General features: G+C 46.5%; 1 protein-coding gene across 2 annotated transcripts in view; it reads right to left on the bottom strand.

Annotated features, from left to right (window-relative positions):
• MTOR (mechanistic target of rapamycin kinase) overlaps positions 1-16,779 on the bottom strand; it is a 1,008,697-nt gene that overhangs the window by 103,922 nt on the left and 887,996 nt on the right. For both annotated transcript variants that reach the window (XM_085609875.1, XM_085609873.1), the window contains one exon: positions 14,753-14,888. In XM_085609875.1, the coding sequence (XP_085466001.1) occupies positions 14,753-14,888 (136 nt within the window). The remainder of the gene's footprint in view (positions 1-14,752; positions 14,889-16,779) is intronic.

Genomic DNA, 16,779 nt, shown 5'->3' on the forward strand with positions numbered 1-16,779 from the left:
CAACCTTCTTTTGATAAACAAGTTTCAACCATACGGGTCCAACACTAGATGGCAGGTGTATGTAGAGCAAGTGCATCTACAGCACACATGCTCCCAACATAATGTTATTTAGAATGTCAGAGAATGGTGAACGCATTCTTGGACTTAAAAAAGATAAAGCCCACACCCCTAACTTTGCAAGACAAGAACAATGCACAACGTGCTGCCTAATCTAATGAGCCAAAAAGTGGAAAACGTTACATATCGGCCAAACATTTGTTTTAAGGGCATACTAAAAATTCATACCAAATGTTCTCTCCAATTTTAAGGTCACTTGTTCCATTACAGTGTCATCCTTTATCCCAGGGCCTTACATACCTGCAGTTCGCTTTACACAGCAGAGGCGATCCAAGTTATTTAATATCAGTCAGCATATGGAGTATCTGCCAGAAAAAGCATTACCAAAGGTAAGGAGCTTATTTTTCTGATTAATACTTCTAACTGCAGAGTCTTCATCTTTTTAATAGATCCCAAAGCAGTACCTCCCAAGTGGTGGAAAGTCCTGCAGGACAAAGCATGCAAAGAGCCCTTCTCGTCAGACCTGGCTGTCCAGCCAGTAGTGCTTTGTTAAGGTGTGGAGTGAAGCCCCCATAGGGCTGCTTCTGGGCCAATGTCCTCCTGACACAGGGTCCACAACACCACAATGTCCTGCTTGTTGAAATATTACATGGCAGAGTGTTGTCTGTGAGCATCTGTTCCAGTCTCCCTCTGATGGATAACAGGAAGGCTTTCAATGCCAAACGGATGGCTCACATCTCCAGAAGACTGATGTGGAGACAGGCCTCAGCCAGTGACCAGATACCTCTAATCTCTACCTCTCTCAAGTGACCACTCCACCCACAGGCAATGCATCTGTTACCATGGTTTGCTCTGGTGCAGCGGTAAATCTGCCACTGACCCAAATGCGGCCCAGCAACAACCACTGCAGTCTCCTCCAAAATATGAATGTGATTGAAGAGATACCCTAGTGCTGTGTCCACTGTGACTTCAGATCCCACTACAGAGCCTGCATATGCCACCTGGCATGTTTGACCAACACGATGCAGGAGGCCATCAGTCCCAGCAGCTTCAGAGCCAAGCCACCCTCACTGAGATGCAGGACAGAGGCTGAAACATCATAATAATTGCCTAAATGTCCTGCACTCTCCATAGCTACAATGAAAGGTAGCATCTGCGAAGGAGTCAGGTGTGACTTCAGCTCTTTGATCGTGAACCCCAAAAATGTTAGGAGGTTTGACATAGTCTGGAGGTCGATGATAAGTGCTTTGGGTGTGCTTGGCTTCAGCAACCAGTCATATAGTTTTGGGAAGACTAAAGCCTGTGAACTCAGAGTATGTGCTGCAACCACCGCCATCACTTTTGTGAATACCCTGGGGGCAATGGTGAGGCCAATGGTGAGCACAGCCAACTGGAAATGCTCCTGCACCACAGTGAACCTCAAACAGCACTCTGTTGGGGGGTGCTGAATCAAAAAGTCTGGGTTTGATGGGATTGGGCACTGGAGTCATGCAATGTAAATTGGTTCACCGGAGGTCTGGAACAGTGTTTCACCCAGGCGCCAAGAAGGTGACTGTAACATCCACACTGAACAGAAGTAATAACTTTGTATTGGTTTGCCCAGGCTGAAGCACCTGAGTGAGGACACTGGTCTTCACCTCCATTGTGGGCAACTGTAGGTCCAGGATTACGGCTGCCCTCCGCATGGCCATTGTGAAGGAAGCACCATCCTCTGTAGCAGGGCCTGACGGAGAAACCAGTCCAGTGTCTAGTGAGGTGTCCAAGCCACTGACATCTTGGAGTCCCTTGTACCAGTTATTGTTGGAACATGGTTCAGTAATTTCATCCCTAGGATCATAGGGATCATCATCAGAATCCATTATAAATAAGCACTGTAATGTGTGGGCCGTTTCATGTGGCAAGGTTACTGTATAGGAGTCTGACAGGACACTAAAAGGCTGCAACCCAGTTTTTATCAGAGCGCAACCTTGGTCAAAGTGGTGCAATCTTGGAGCAGAGTGAACAATGGGCTGCGCTTCGTAGTCCGGCATCAACATCAATGTTGATGTTCCTCAATCTGGTGTGGGTTATGAAGCCAGGATAGGAGACAGTGTTGAAAACGGAGTGGAGCCTGTGGCAGGTCCAACTGGTGCAGAGGGAGGACCCGCCAGCAGAGTCCCAAATGAAGGCCTTTGTGGTTCTTTGGGGTTCGAGAGGTGTACCATGGGGTGCCGGTAACCAGCCAAATAGGTGCAGCATGGCTTTAAGAAACTACTGGATTTGATACAGCATTACTAATGGACTTGGAAATTCAAGTTGGGTGGGAATCAGCTACAAAGGGAATCTGCTTCAGGTGTGAGACTAAGCAGCACACTGAAGCCCTTGCTCCTTGTCTGGAGTTAGAGAGTGGAAGGAAGGGGCCAAGTCCCACTTAGAGTAATTATGTTTCTTCTTTTACTTACCCAAAGATTTCGAGTGTGACAAAGACTGGCCCTGAGAATGACTTGGGGAGCCGGACCGGGGCCTATCCTTCAACCCTGACCAGTCACAGAAAGCAGTCTTCTGTTTGTCGAAGTACAGTTTGGCTCCGACTTCCCTGTTGGCCTTGGCATTCATCAAAGCACAGTGACTGCAGGCCTTGGAATCGTGTTCCAATCCCAGGCACCACAGACAAACCAGATGGGGATCTGTCACAGACATTTGCTTACAACAGTCCCCAACTCTGTAGTTTTAGGGGTGACATTTTCTCTAATAATTTAACAAAAACAATCGCAAAGAGACAAGAGGTAGCTCTAGATCCATGTCGGGTAGAGCAGAAAGTGAGGAACTGTTGTCAGCACGCATGAGTGATGCTCATATGCCAATCCGAGAGGAACAAGGTCATTGTAGAGCCGCACGACACTACTTTTCAGAGCACAGGGATACTGCTAAAGATTTTTCGGATCCAGTCTTATGCCTGGGGAATATTAAAAAAGAGGGAAATATGTGGTTAGAATTGTTTCAGGACGAACCCTTATAGCATGTATACCAATCATGGCTGTTGAAGTACTGCAAGATATATATCTTTTGACTTATGCTTGTAATGACGTACCTATGGAGGACGTAAAATCATTTACAAATTTCTTCCATTTTGCAGCATAACAATGGTTTCATAATAGGCTATCTAGCCTCATTTAGAATGTCAATCTAGTCATGGGATAACTGTAGGTAGAGAAATTGTAAAATTTCAGAGACTAAATTGTTAGGCTGAAAGATCTGAAGTCCAGATGAAGTATCCTCTCTTCCTGCTGGTCCAACTAGTCAAGTAGAGGGGGTAGTTTGTACATTTGATTAACCGCCCTCTACAATTACTGGGGGTACCATATAGGTCTCGACGATAAAGGAGAAATGGGATCACTGTCATTTGTGACAGACTCATCATGTGCACAACATATAAAAGGAGAGAGAGCAGGGATAAAGGGTACACATATGCTGCTGACCAGTGTATCCACAACACATTCCTTGGAGATTTTTAGTGTAGGCTGGTGGAGGTCTAACTTTGGCATTTTTTGTTTTAGTGACTTGCAAAGTGATCAATGTATGCTGTACCCTACCTTTTGAAATACCCTAGTTTGCCTTCTCCTTAATCTCTCACTTGTGATTCTCCAACAGACCCTGGTCAGTGTATCAGCCTGATCCTTATCCATTCTGAGTGCATGCTCTAACACTAAACTGATCGAGAATTCAGTGGCAAATTTGCTGTGCTGATTACGCAACTGACTGAAGTGTGTGTCCCCCTGCTTTTTTTGTAGTACTATATATCTTGTGTTTGTTTGACTTAACATAATATACTGTTCAACTCAATGAGTAAACCCTTCAGTGCTAGAAGGACCAATTTCAACTGCAAAACATTTATATGCTGTTGCCTACTAGAGATTGCTTACCCTGAATTATTAGATCTACGTGTGTTTCCTATCCTGTCAGTGATATATCAATTGTCACAGTTACTAGTGACTGTGGGTCTGCAAAACTCTGTCCAGCATCACATTCTTATTGTTTCATCATTTTAGTCTGTACCTTACTCTGTGCTACAACACCAGCTTTTTCTAGATTCCAGTTGCTTCTAACACCTGCTGTGCCGGTGATTCCTGCAAGGCATTCATTTGAAAATGAGCATTTAGAGCCAATGCATGCCAGTTTCTAACGTTCCTCACTGTTAGAGGCTGTGACATGTAGTAAAGAGGAGCTGCTGTCTGAAACAACAATACTCTCTCGGCGTAGGAGTAAACCTTTAACATAATAAAACTGAGAGTTACATCCAGAAAATGCTGTATTTGCTATGAATGCAGATGTGAATTTTTGACCATGGTATTAAATCCAAGTTTGAGTAGCAAAGTCACAGTTTTTGAGCCAGTAAATGGCCTTTTTGAGCTGTGTTCTCCTACACCAGCCATCTAGTTACGGACTTATGATAAATATGAGCACTTTCACAATGTATATGTGCCGCAACCACTGCAAAACAACTTGTAAACACCCATGGAGTTGACATTATTCCACAACACAAGACTAAACTGGGAATATGTGCTGCTTGCTGCAAAAAGAAGATAAAACTAAGAAACGAATGCACTGCAATGTGAAAATATGCATCCTTTAAATCAGGGGTGGTCGTGAAGTCCCTCTCCTATCTCCTTCAATAACAAAATCACTTCCTGAAGGACTATCACTTAGAAGTGTACTGTCTTTTCATAAAGGTTTAATAGACAGAAGTCTACAAATGGTCTAACAAAACCATGTTTATTTGTGTTGAGGAGGCATGCAAGATACACAGGTTTCACTGATAATGAAAGATACTTCATATATCACTAACTTTAGTATCAAAGAATCAATCTCTTCCAATGGCAATGGTTAAAGTATGTGGTTTTGGTAGATAAATCAGAGGACAATGCTTGAAATCTATTTTTTTTTTAAATGTAAAAAGTTTATAAAACTAAAAGGAGGAAATTTAACATGTTTTTAACAAAATTAAAGTACTGATTTGTATACATGTAATTGTTTTAGGCCCTCATGAAGTCCCTATAAGGGATGAAACGTGTTGGCTGGGTTTGCCGCAATATTTGAAAATTGGCTTATAATAAAGAATATTTGAAGACAAAAAAAATGCCTGGAGAATAATTCGCAAAAGAAGTAAAAGAATGTGCTAATGAACTTTGGATTGGAAAAGATTGCAGCTACATGGGAGAAAAATCGATATATGCATAAGGCATAATTTGTAGCCCTCCTACTAAAAAGCACTAAGGGACTCATTGCAATGCCGGTTGGACTCTCATCTGACTGGCAACGTAGCGGAAGCACGACCGCCCGACTAGAAGTCGATGGTCCCACTGCCCTGATTATAATGTGACCGCCTTCACGGAGGTCGCAATGTGTTTATTTTCAATTGCGCGTGTGCTGCGGGCTGCAGCACACAACCCAATGAAAAATAAACACAATAAAAACATCCCTGGGGGAGGAGCCTAGCGCTTCACCAAGATGGCCGCGTGAGCCTTGAGCTCCCGCTACCCTAGCGCCCTCCTGCAATCATCCTGTCCTAAATCCTGATTTTCATGCACGGAATCCTGCAGATGAGTCACAGCTGGGGCGATTGACGTTGTCCGGGCTAAGATCGCCCACCGGGGACCGAAGTTGTGCATGGCGGAAGATTGCGGCCTACCTCCGAAGGATGCCAGGGGCTTGCGTTGGCAGGATGCCCGGCCACTAATTGAACAACAGCGGCCTTGGGAGGTGTGAACTGACGGACGGATGACGCTGCACTTTCACTTTCTCGCCCTTTGCTTGCTCTGGGTTGGGAGTGCTTCATGCAGATCCCCTGTTGTCTGGAAGACCTCCGCTCGGTCCTGGCTGGCTGCTGAAGTCCTAGTTGACCCTGTTTCCTCTGGCTGAGTGAGGGACGTCTTTTTGCGACTGACCGTCCTGCTGTTCGAGATGTCGACCAAATCGGAGGCAGACAAGTCTAAGTCTAAGACCACCAGGCGGGGAGGCTATACCCAATCCAACAATATGGATCGTTATGCCCAGCAGAAGGGGTCGCCTGGTGGATCGGGACAGTCGCTGGAAGCACAGAAGGCCGATTCATCCCCAGCCTCGGAGTTATCATTGCAGGATATCAAGGGGGCGATAGATGGGATGCAATCTTCGATTGGGCGACAGTTCGAGACCCTGGCGCACAAGGTGGACATGATTTTGGTTGAGGTCAACTTGATTCGCGTGGACCTGGGCAAAACCAATGAGCGGGTCAAGTCCCTGGACCTCAAGACTACTGGCCTCGCGGACGATGTCTCGGAACTCCAGGCTGAGGTTCGTAAGTTACGAACCGCGAATTACCTCTCCGCCCGCCGGCTCGAAGACTTTGAAGGTCGGGCCCGGCGCAACAATGTGCGCCTTATTGGGGTCCCGGAAACTTCAGAGGAGCTCTCCGTGGATTTACTCGTCGAGGACTTGGTGGTGAATCATCTTGCGCCTGAGGGCCTCGGCAAGTTTTTTGCGGTGGAGCGGGCTCACCGAGTGCCTGGCGGACGGCCTAAGGTGGGAGCCCCCCCGCGGCCGATTGTCGCCCGGATCTTTAATTTTCGGGATCGAGACGCTATCCTGCAAGCATCAAGGGTGACAGGCCCGGTGCCTTTTCAGAATGCCTCTGTGAGCTTTTATCCTGACTTCACCCAGATGGTGCAGAAACTGAGGCAAAGTTTCCTGGGGGTGAAGCGGCGGCTTAGGGAGATGGACCTGAAGTATGCCATGCTTTTCCCTGCCAGGCTACGTGTGGTGTATGAGGATCGGACTTTCTTCTTCGAATCACCGGACATGGCAGGTGACTGGTTGGATGCGCTCCCTCGGCGACAGCCCGGCCGGGACAGCATGGATGGAGCGGAAGGCGACCGGGATGGACAGAAGTGATACCTCCGGTGTCGGTCTGTTTTGACTCAGCCCCGGACAGTGACTCGCACCCTACTGCAGTAATGGGAGGGCGGCGGGGGGAAGATAGGAGCTCTTTCCTCCCTTGGGGTACTTTTTGTAGATTTGTTTTTTGATAGGGCGACAGGCACACTGCAAGTTGGGGGGGCTTTGTAAGCTGACGCAGGAGTGCGGGGGGGGGGGATTCGGGATGTTGGGGTTGTTGTTGGGGGTTGTTTTTTTCTTGCAAGGCGTAGCAATGGTTGTCAGTATTGTCCGATCGTGGTTCTCCGGGGGGGGTGGAGGTCTCTTTGTGTTTGGGGATGGGGGATAGGGGCTTAAACATAATTAGCTGGAATGTTAATGGCTTAGGGGATCGTATTAAACGGGGGATAGTCCTGCAATTCTTGAAACGGACCTCGCCAGATGTGGTCCTCCTGCAGGAGACCCACCTTATAGGGAATACGTGTTATGCACTTAACAGAAAGGGTTATAAATTCATTGCTCACTCGGGGTTCTCCTCGGGCTCCAGGGGTGCGGGCATACTTGTTAGAGCTTCCCTACCATTCGAGGTTGACTCCACCATTGCTGATGACAGGGGGCGCTTTGTGGCTGTGGCGGGGAGGTGGGAGGGCAGAACGTTGGTATTGGTTTCTGTTTATGTCCCTCCTGCCCTGCAGGCCTCCACGTTTGCTGATCTGGGCAAGGCCTTGTTGGAACTCCCCGAAGGGATGCTAGTGGTGGGAGGAGACTTCAATGCGGTTGGTTCTGGAATGCTCGATAGGTACCCGCCCAGGGACACCGGGGGTGCTCAGAAGTGGCTTCCCGACTTTATAGATACTTTTGGTCTGGTAGATTGTTGGAGGCTACGGCACCCCACTCATATACCTTTCATTCCGGGGCCCACGGGAGTCTCTCTCGGATTGATTACTTACTCACTCTGGCTGCGCACGCCTCTTTGGTATCTGAGGCTAGGCACATGGCACGGGGCATATCTGATCATTCGCCGGTGTGGGCCCGTCTGGATATTGGCCGGGTGGTGGGGGGCAGGGTGGCTCCCATTAACCCCTGGTACTTTCGTGACCCCAAGCTGCGCAGTGCGTTGCTGAAGACAGTTGATCACTATTTTCAAGATAACCAGGGTTCAGTTGAATCTGAGGTGTCCTTGTGGGAAGCTTTTAAGACTGTATTGAGAGGGGAGGCCCTTTCCTTGGTAGTGGCCGCCAAACGGCGGAGAGACGCCGAGGTGACACAAGTAGAGGACGAGATAGCGGCTTTAGAAGTGGCCTTGGAAGAGGATGTTGCAACGGCCACACTGCATAATTTGAGCTTGAAGCAATTGGAATATAGGGATCTGGTGGCGAACGCTGCCAAGACCCTCAATAGGGAGCAGCAGGGTCGATTGTACGATGTTGGTGATAAGGCCGGGAAATTGCTGGCGTGGTTGGATAAAAAAGAGCGTGTTAATCGAGTGGTGCCGGAGTTGTCGACGGATGGGGGAGAGGTTGTCACTGACCCCGACGGTATAGTTCAGTGTTTCTCGGACTATTTTCGTACGGTATACACCTCGGTCTCGGATAGGCCGACTGAGTACTCGTGTGACCTTCTGCGTGATATCGCTCTGCCCTGCCTTTCTGCCATTGATAGGGATGACCTCGATGGAGATATAACTGTAGACGAAGTGGCGGGTGCTATCCGTGCGTTGCGCTCCGGTAAGGCTTCGGGCCCAAATGGTTTGCCAATTGAGCTGTATAAGCTTCGTCCGGATAAGTTGGCTCCTCACCTGCGCGCCATGTTCGTGGAGGCGCGGGTGAATGGGTTGCTTCCGCTCGATCAACGGCTGGCAACGATTGTGGTAATACATAAAGACGGTAAGCCCCGGGACAAGTGTGGCTCCTATCGGCCGATATCACTTCTCAATGCCAAGCCGAAAATCCTTGCTAAGATCCTTGCTAACCGCCTGGTCCGGGTGCTTGGCGACTTGATCCACCCGGATCAGTCGGGCTTTATCCCGCACCGTAACACTGCACTAAATCTTAGACGCCTCCATGGAGTGATTGCTAGGACGGGCACGATGCGAGAGCCGGCTATTGTGGCGTCCCTCGATGCCACGATGGCCTTCGATACGGTGGAGTGGGCATACCTGTGGGCTGTGCTAGCCAAGTTCGGCTTTGGGCCTGGATTTGTAGGCTGGGTGAGGTTGCTCTATGAGGGGCCTCTTGCTAGCGTCGTGGTTAACGGGCGGGCGTCGGCACCGTTTGAGCTCGGGAGAGGCACCCGGCAGGGCTGTCCCCTGTCGCCGTTGTTGTTCGCCCTTGCTCTTGAGCCGCTGGCGGCGTGGATACGATGGCACCCGGATATACGTGGGATTCGTTGGTCGTCTGATCACGAAGACCGTATTTCACTTTATGCCGACGATATCCTGCTATACCTCACCTCGCCTAAGAAATCTCTGATAGTGGTTTGTGACGTCTTGACTTCTTTCGGTAGGAACTCTGGTCTTGTCATTAATTGGGGGAAGTCATACTTGTATGTCCTGTGTGGGGATGTCCCGCCTGTCCCGCGCAACTGCTCGATCCAGATAGCCCAGCAGGGCTTTTTGTATTTGGGGATCTATATTTCCACCGACCCCATTTTACGATACGAGAAGAACTTGCTCCCTCCCTTGGCACGTCTGCGACGGGACGTGGCGGGCTGGCGGCGGTTGCCGCTTTCCCTCCTTGGCCGTGCCGCCCTGTTTAAACTGATGTCTCTTCCCCGTTTCCTCTATGCCCTGCAGAATACCCTTGACTTGGTCCCGGCCAGTTACTTCCGTGAGGTCGAAAGCCACCAGCGCGCGCTATTGTGGGAAGGGCGTCCGCGTATAGCGATTGCTAAGTTGACGCTTCCGTGGTACGACGGTGGTATCGCGCTTCCAGACATTCGACGTTATTATTGGGCCACTCAGTTGAGCGCGATTAACCATGGTGTATATGGTCCGGCGCTGAGCCCCGGCTTCGCCATGGACCGATGGTTGCTACGTGGGGGTAATTACCACAGAGCGTTGTACTCGAAGTCGTCGGACTTAACCCTTACGGGGCCCACCAGGGTGGCCGTGCATGTATGGAAGGTGGCGACGGATTCACTGGGCTGGAAGGGTAAGCTTACCCTTGCCACCCCTCTGTTTGACTCCGATATTCTGGGAAAGCTTTGGCATACAAAAGGGTTTGAGAAATGGGACCTGATCGGTATATCCAGGGTTGGAGACCTTTTGGTTAAGGGTAGGATAAAGTCATTCGAGGAGCTGCAGAAGGAATATGAGCTAGGGAGCACGGAGTTCTTCCGATACGCTCAAGTGTGCCACGCCTTGCGGTCAGTCCTTGTAGAAGGGGAGAAGGTGCCTGAGTCCTCTCCGTTAGAGGACCGGATCCTGGATGGCCATATGCCAGAGAGTACGATCTCGCTCATTTATAAGAAACTAATTAATGCTCGGGCGGATCTTCTTCTAGGGTTGCGCGATCAATGGACCAGGGATGGCCTCGAACTAGATGATGAGGATTGGCAGTATGCAGTTTCTTCTCCCAAGGAGGTCGCGATCCCCGCGCGCCTGCGGCTGGTGCAGCTTAAAATACTCCATAGGGTCTACGTGACGGGGCCCAGGCTGGTCCATATGGGTTTCTCTGAGGAGGGCTTATGTAAGAGAGGCTGTGGTATGGTGGGCACCTTCCTACATATTATTTGGGAATGCGGTGCGATTATGGAGTTTTGGAGGCGAATCCACGAGGTGATGGGGGAGGTGACGGGCAACGTCATGCAGCCTGAGGCGCGGTGTTGTCTCCTGAATGTTTGGGGTCCTACTGACCACGACGCGGCACAGACTCAGTGGGTGACCCTAGGGAACATGGTAGCCAAGCGCGACATCGCTCGTCTGTGGGGCTCTACTAGGCCTCCTACATTGACAGCGTGGATGGAAAACATGGATTGGAGCATGTTTAGGGAGAAGACAGTGTATTGTGCTCGAGGGCGCCCTCGGAAATGGCACTCTGTATGGGGGCGATGGAACCAGTACAGAGGGGGCATATGCCTGCCCCCAGACCCGGACCCGCCTGAGGAGCAGCTCTCCCCTTAGCTTTCTTTCCGGCTTTGAACTCCTTGCTGGTATGTGTTTGTCTTCTTGAGTCTCTGACTTCCCCTCCTTTCCCTTACTATAGACCTGTGTCTGTTGGACGAAATGGGGCTCGCTCCCCCTGATGGGAACCCCTTTTGGTGCTTACAGTACTTATCGCCTTGCTTGTGTTTAGGTTTGGGTTTGTGTTTATTTAAAACAGAACCTTTGACTCTCCTGTCAGTGAAATGTGGACGCTCGCATGTGTTGTGTTTCTAAAGCTGCCGTACCTCCGGGTTGTCGGCTGAATAGCTGTGTCACTGATTTAAAAGAATAAAGGTTTTTGAAAAAAAAAAAAAAACATCCCTGCACCACGTGGCAGGCACCATGCGGTTGGTTAGGGGGCACTAGATGTGCCCCCCAGGCCCTTAGCGGAAGGCCCTGCTAAGCACCCCCAAAGTCACTTTTTGCCTGCCTTTTCATCGTCTGTGAACCGCCATGAAAGAGCAGGTGGAAAGGGACACTGTAATCGTAACAGCGGTGCCTGAGTAGGCACCGCCCACATTGTATGGATTACAGACCCTCTGATGCACCGGCTGGCTCCGTGAACTTTTCAGAAGTGCAGCGGACGGTACCTTCGCAGGATGCCTCCGCTCACCGCATGCTAATGCGGCGGGTGGACCGCAGGGGCAGATGTCGGAGGGTCCGACACTGATGAACCTTCAGTGTCGGATGCACCGAAATCGTAATCAGGCCCTACGTGGTGTTATACTTCAGGTCACAATCCTGAGATGCAACCAAGCATGTATTTCCAAAAGCATGATTGTGTTCATTTGGCAGCATCTGCTTTAATAAATACACATCAAATGAACACATTAGAACTATCCCCTCTGACAATATCTTACTGGCTCTCATCCTATCCAATATGGGTAAGATCTGTAAAAACTCCTCCTAGTCTTCTCACTGCTATCTGTCATATCTGCTTAGTACAATCTGTGAGCTGGCGATATGCAAACTCACTGTGGCTACTATCGCCACTCTCTTGACAGCTGCATCCATATGTTTACCTTTTGTATCTGGTGGGAGCACAACTCCCACCTCTACGTATAAATTCTCCTTATTTGCAGCATGTAGCACTTGGAAGCATAGCGGACATTACATTTATGTAGGAAGGATTATGTGGTGCTTTTGTTTGTATTTCCTTTCAATTCTGGGGGTTTAGTCTTTACTGGAACCTTCTTCAGTTGTTTTTAAATCAGTTTTAAGCTTGGGTCCTACACTCAATTGTTCTCTCTGTTTTTGATAATGTCCCAGTTACAGAATCGTCTCCCAAAAAAGTTACCTATGCTCAAATGCAGCTCTCTGAAATATATGCAGAAGTCTTGTAATTTGAAAATTACTTTACTGGATACTGTTCTAATTGTTCCTCATTATTGAACTCAATTGAACATGTATTTCATGTGTCATCTCTTTCTTCTGCCTGATATGTGCTCCTGTCCCTATCATTGTTCTTATTTGAAATAGTATAACGAGGCTGGGATGTCAGAGAGGTGTGTCTACAGGCAGTACATTATCCTGCAACTTTGTGTTAGTCTTCTTGGTATCTAATAAGCTCTTAGCGAATATGAAATTAATTTTTCTCTCCTTTTGTGGGTGATTTGGAACTACTACAATGTCCTGACTCGGTGGTGATGCTGGTCTTGTGTATGATGTATCAGGATTTATGTGTGTTTTTTTGTCACAAGTTTGGCAGCTCCTCTACTGGTTTGATGATGAGGGAGTGTGTGCTTGAGCTCAGCTCAGGCTATGAGGACTGATCCTCGGTCATTGTTTGTGTTTGGATTTGCGAAGACTGAAGATATGGACACCAGATTTGCTCTTTATATCCACTGCCTTTTTGAGGTCAATGATCCCTGAGAGTTAAAGTTCCGGCTTGAAATCAATCTTGTGCCTGAAGTTCTGAAGTCACTGAGCGCCTTGGAGTAGATCCTTCCTTTGAAGGCAATCCTTTTTTCCACATTGTCTTTCATGATCATTCAACTCTTCATCAGATTGGGGTCCCTGTCATATGCATTATTTTAGATGAAGTTTCTGGGCCTCAACTTGGTAGACTCAAAAAAAGCTAATGGGTATGTTCAGAATCAAACATCTTAGGCTCAACATATGACTAGTATCTAATCAACTTCCTTCAGATCAGTTATCCCAGCTATACATCTCAAATTTGGTATCTTCAACTAATTCTTCATAAATCCACTGAGCCTCATGCAAACCATTTTTCCCTTTTGCCGTATCTAGACCTTTGCTGAATCATTTTCTTAGATTGCAACTACAGGCATGCTGAACACTTTTTTGTTGAGGGTTCTTGGCAGGCACAAGATGCAGACTCCATGATGATCTATAATCGGGAATTTGGTATGACAAAAGGGACAAAATCAACATGACATATTTTTCCTATCTTCCCGCATCCTCAGGAGTCATTCGTATATGACTTGAAACCTCAAAGGGATCACGCATGATGTCCGTGTTGATGGACTAAAGTTCTTTCTTATCTTCGTAATCTATGTTTCAGCTAAACTTCAGTACCAATGTCTTCCTTGGTTCTGGTAGCAGAATTTTCTGTTGTTGCTCAGCAAAAACATTTATGAACATTAGGGTGGGAAAAAAGACACACAACTTAAGATGGAGACTATGTCTTTACTCATTATGGGATTTGGGGGCGCAATGACGAGTCATACCATGGATACTCAAACTAAAAGAAAAACAAGTTGCAGTATTATGAACTCAAAACTAGACGCCACAAGCGTGTGCTGCAAGTGATTCACAACAGCACAGGACGCAGATATATTTTTAAGAGGACTTCATCTACCAATCTCATATTGAGGGATACTTCTTGCTTCGCTACAAACATTTGTGAATGTGTAACAATTGAATTCCGCAACAAAAAATTATTACTTTCTTGTAACAGTTTCACAGTTGACATTTACTATAGATTAACATGCAACAAGGCCACTCATTCTTCTGGTGAAGTTAAAGGAATAAAGACTGGACTATTCTTACACAAAGGATGAAAAACACAAGCATTAGCAATAGGTCTTGCATTTACGAGACTTTGAGTTATTGGCATTGTAAATGACAACATCTTTTTTTATGTGCTGTTTTTAAAACAGATAAATAAAAGGCATTGCATGTACAATGCCAATAGCTTAAACTCTTGCAAATGCCAGCGCCCGTGCTATAATATTTTTTTTAACAGGTGTTAGGAGAGAGCGTGTCCTGTGTGCAACAGCAGGCAGGACAAAACAATTTATGAAAATAAAGCTCGGAGGCTGTAATTAAAGCCTACCGAGTAACAACACACACAACAGGGGGTGTCGCCATGGGAGGTTTCAAAATGAGACAAGGAGGTACGAAGGAGGGACTACTAGGCCTATTGACCAATGAAACGCCATAGTTTACAGTGGACAATGACACAAGCCAATGCGAAATATGAGTGGAGAGTGGGCGGAGCTTCAAGTCCCTATCGGAATACAGCATGCCTCGCAGAGCAGCGCATGCGCTGCCCAGGCTTGAACAAATAAGGATGAAAGCAGATTGTATGCCCATACCAGTGTGAAAGCACAGGATAATCTATATTCAAAGGGGAAATGAGCAATATAAACATCAAAAGCACACAGACGTCCAGTTAAATTCTACTGATCATTGTACCTGAGGTTCTTTCGCAGAGAAGCTGGGTCATTAGCCAGAAGAGTGTTGACAAGTCCAAACAGCTGCATCACTCTCTCATCCTGGCGCAAGTCCTCGTGTCCCTTCAGGAGAAACATGAACTCGTGTCCATTGCTTCCTGCAAGGGAAACAATTTGTTCAAAGAATTACCCTTTTGTGTGTTCACCTTCCCAGTTCACATCACGTTGTCTTTAGAATCAGGTCTTAAACCATGAAGTTGTCCTTCAATGTATAACATCATTCAATGAATCTGGTCTAATCCGAGTGCATGTAATGAACTAAACTTTCAATGTTTTAGGACTGGTAGAAAACTAACCTACAAATTTACCAAACATGTGTGTCTCAAAATCAAAATGTCCACCAGGACTGTTATGCCATTCCTTAATTTCCACTGCATTTTAGAAATAACGTGTGTAGCACACCAGGAAAAAAAGTACTACTCCCACAAAGAAGAAGGCACATCAGAACTAATTAAATAAGAGTTATTGTTATAGATGGGCTTAATTAACAAACTATGTGGCATATGTATCAAGCCCTTTTCCCGTTCGCAAACGGGCCGATTCTCAGACTCGGCCCGTTTGCGAACGGTAAAATGCCTTTTGGGATGTATCATCCCAAAAGGCTATCGCAAAAAAGGGAATGGCAAAATTTGCGATTCCCTATTTTGAAAATGCATTTAAGGAATCGCAATTTGCGATTCCCTAAACGCAATTCAGGAAGCACCCAAGTTGTGCGAATTTGCTTTAAGAAATCGCAAATTACCACCAACTTCTAGTTGGTGGTAATTTGCGATTTCCTAGAAAAATTCACTTTTTAGCTTTTTTCAAAGTGCCATGTGGCGCACATATGTATGTGTGCCACATGTGCACACATGAATATTTCAGGGGTGCAACAGGGTGTCCTTTTGATACTCTTGCACCCTTGAAATTGTGAATGTCTTACCATTCATTCCTCGGGGCCTTTAGGCCCAAAGGAATGAATGGGAAGGTATTCCTTAATTGCAAATTTAAATTTGCGATTCGCAATTAAGGAATACGTAGGAATCGTAATTAATATAGTGAATCCTACATACATTGCTTTTTGCTAGACCTTAATAGCGAATCGCTAAAATTAGCTATTAAGGACTCGCAAAACGCTTTCTTGATACATATGCCCCTGTGTTTTGTAATACATTTGTAATACTACAGTCGTATTACAAAACTTTTTTTCAAATTACCAACATTTAATAGATTTTTAGGAACATTTGAGAACACACGCAGAAGACAAATAGTACTGTTGCTGTTACAACACCCCACATAATATGTAGATAGCTTAATCATTGCAATAATTCCTAATAATCCCACCAAATCTTTCGGAACTACTACAAAACTTACTACAAAATGCTATTCACAAACTGCACTTTTGTAGCAGTTTACACTTTTGGGCAAGTTTAAAACTTTTCAGTATTCACAAACTGCACTTTTGTAATAACTTGCACTTTTGTAGTAAGCCCCTAGCTCCATTATTTTCTATAGGAGGGTGCTGCAGTACCAGTGGTTGGCTATGTGCAGTGCAGGCATTACTACATAATTGTAAATTACTAAAACAAAGTGTAGGTTACTAAAAATGTAGTGTGTGTGAATACCAAAAAGTAGTAAACTTACTCAAAAGTGTAAGCTACCCTGTGAATCAGGGCCAGATGATTTGTTTATACAAAAGATACTTTTAGACTGTATCAAATTATTTGGGCAACCATCTGCTTTGAATATAAGCACAACTCTTTCTGCAGCAAAGGCCAATATGACTGCAAGATACACCATACATTTACATTTTTTTTCCAAAACATTTTTTGATTTTATAGACATCAATATGGTATGAGTGTACGATAAAGGACATATGGCTAATTATAATTGTAAGCATACAGTAGTAGCATTCCACAACATATCCGATATCAAGGATGATATACATTTGAACATAAGCAACAACAAAAACTGCATCGTACCACCCCATAGCCTGCGCCTACGTTCGTG

Source organism: Triturus cristatus, chromosome 1_2, assembly GCF_964204655.1.
Source record: "Triturus cristatus chromosome 1_2, aTriCri1.1, whole genome shotgun sequence".
Lineage (NCBI taxonomy): Eukaryota > Metazoa > Chordata > Amphibia > Caudata > Salamandridae > Triturus > Triturus cristatus.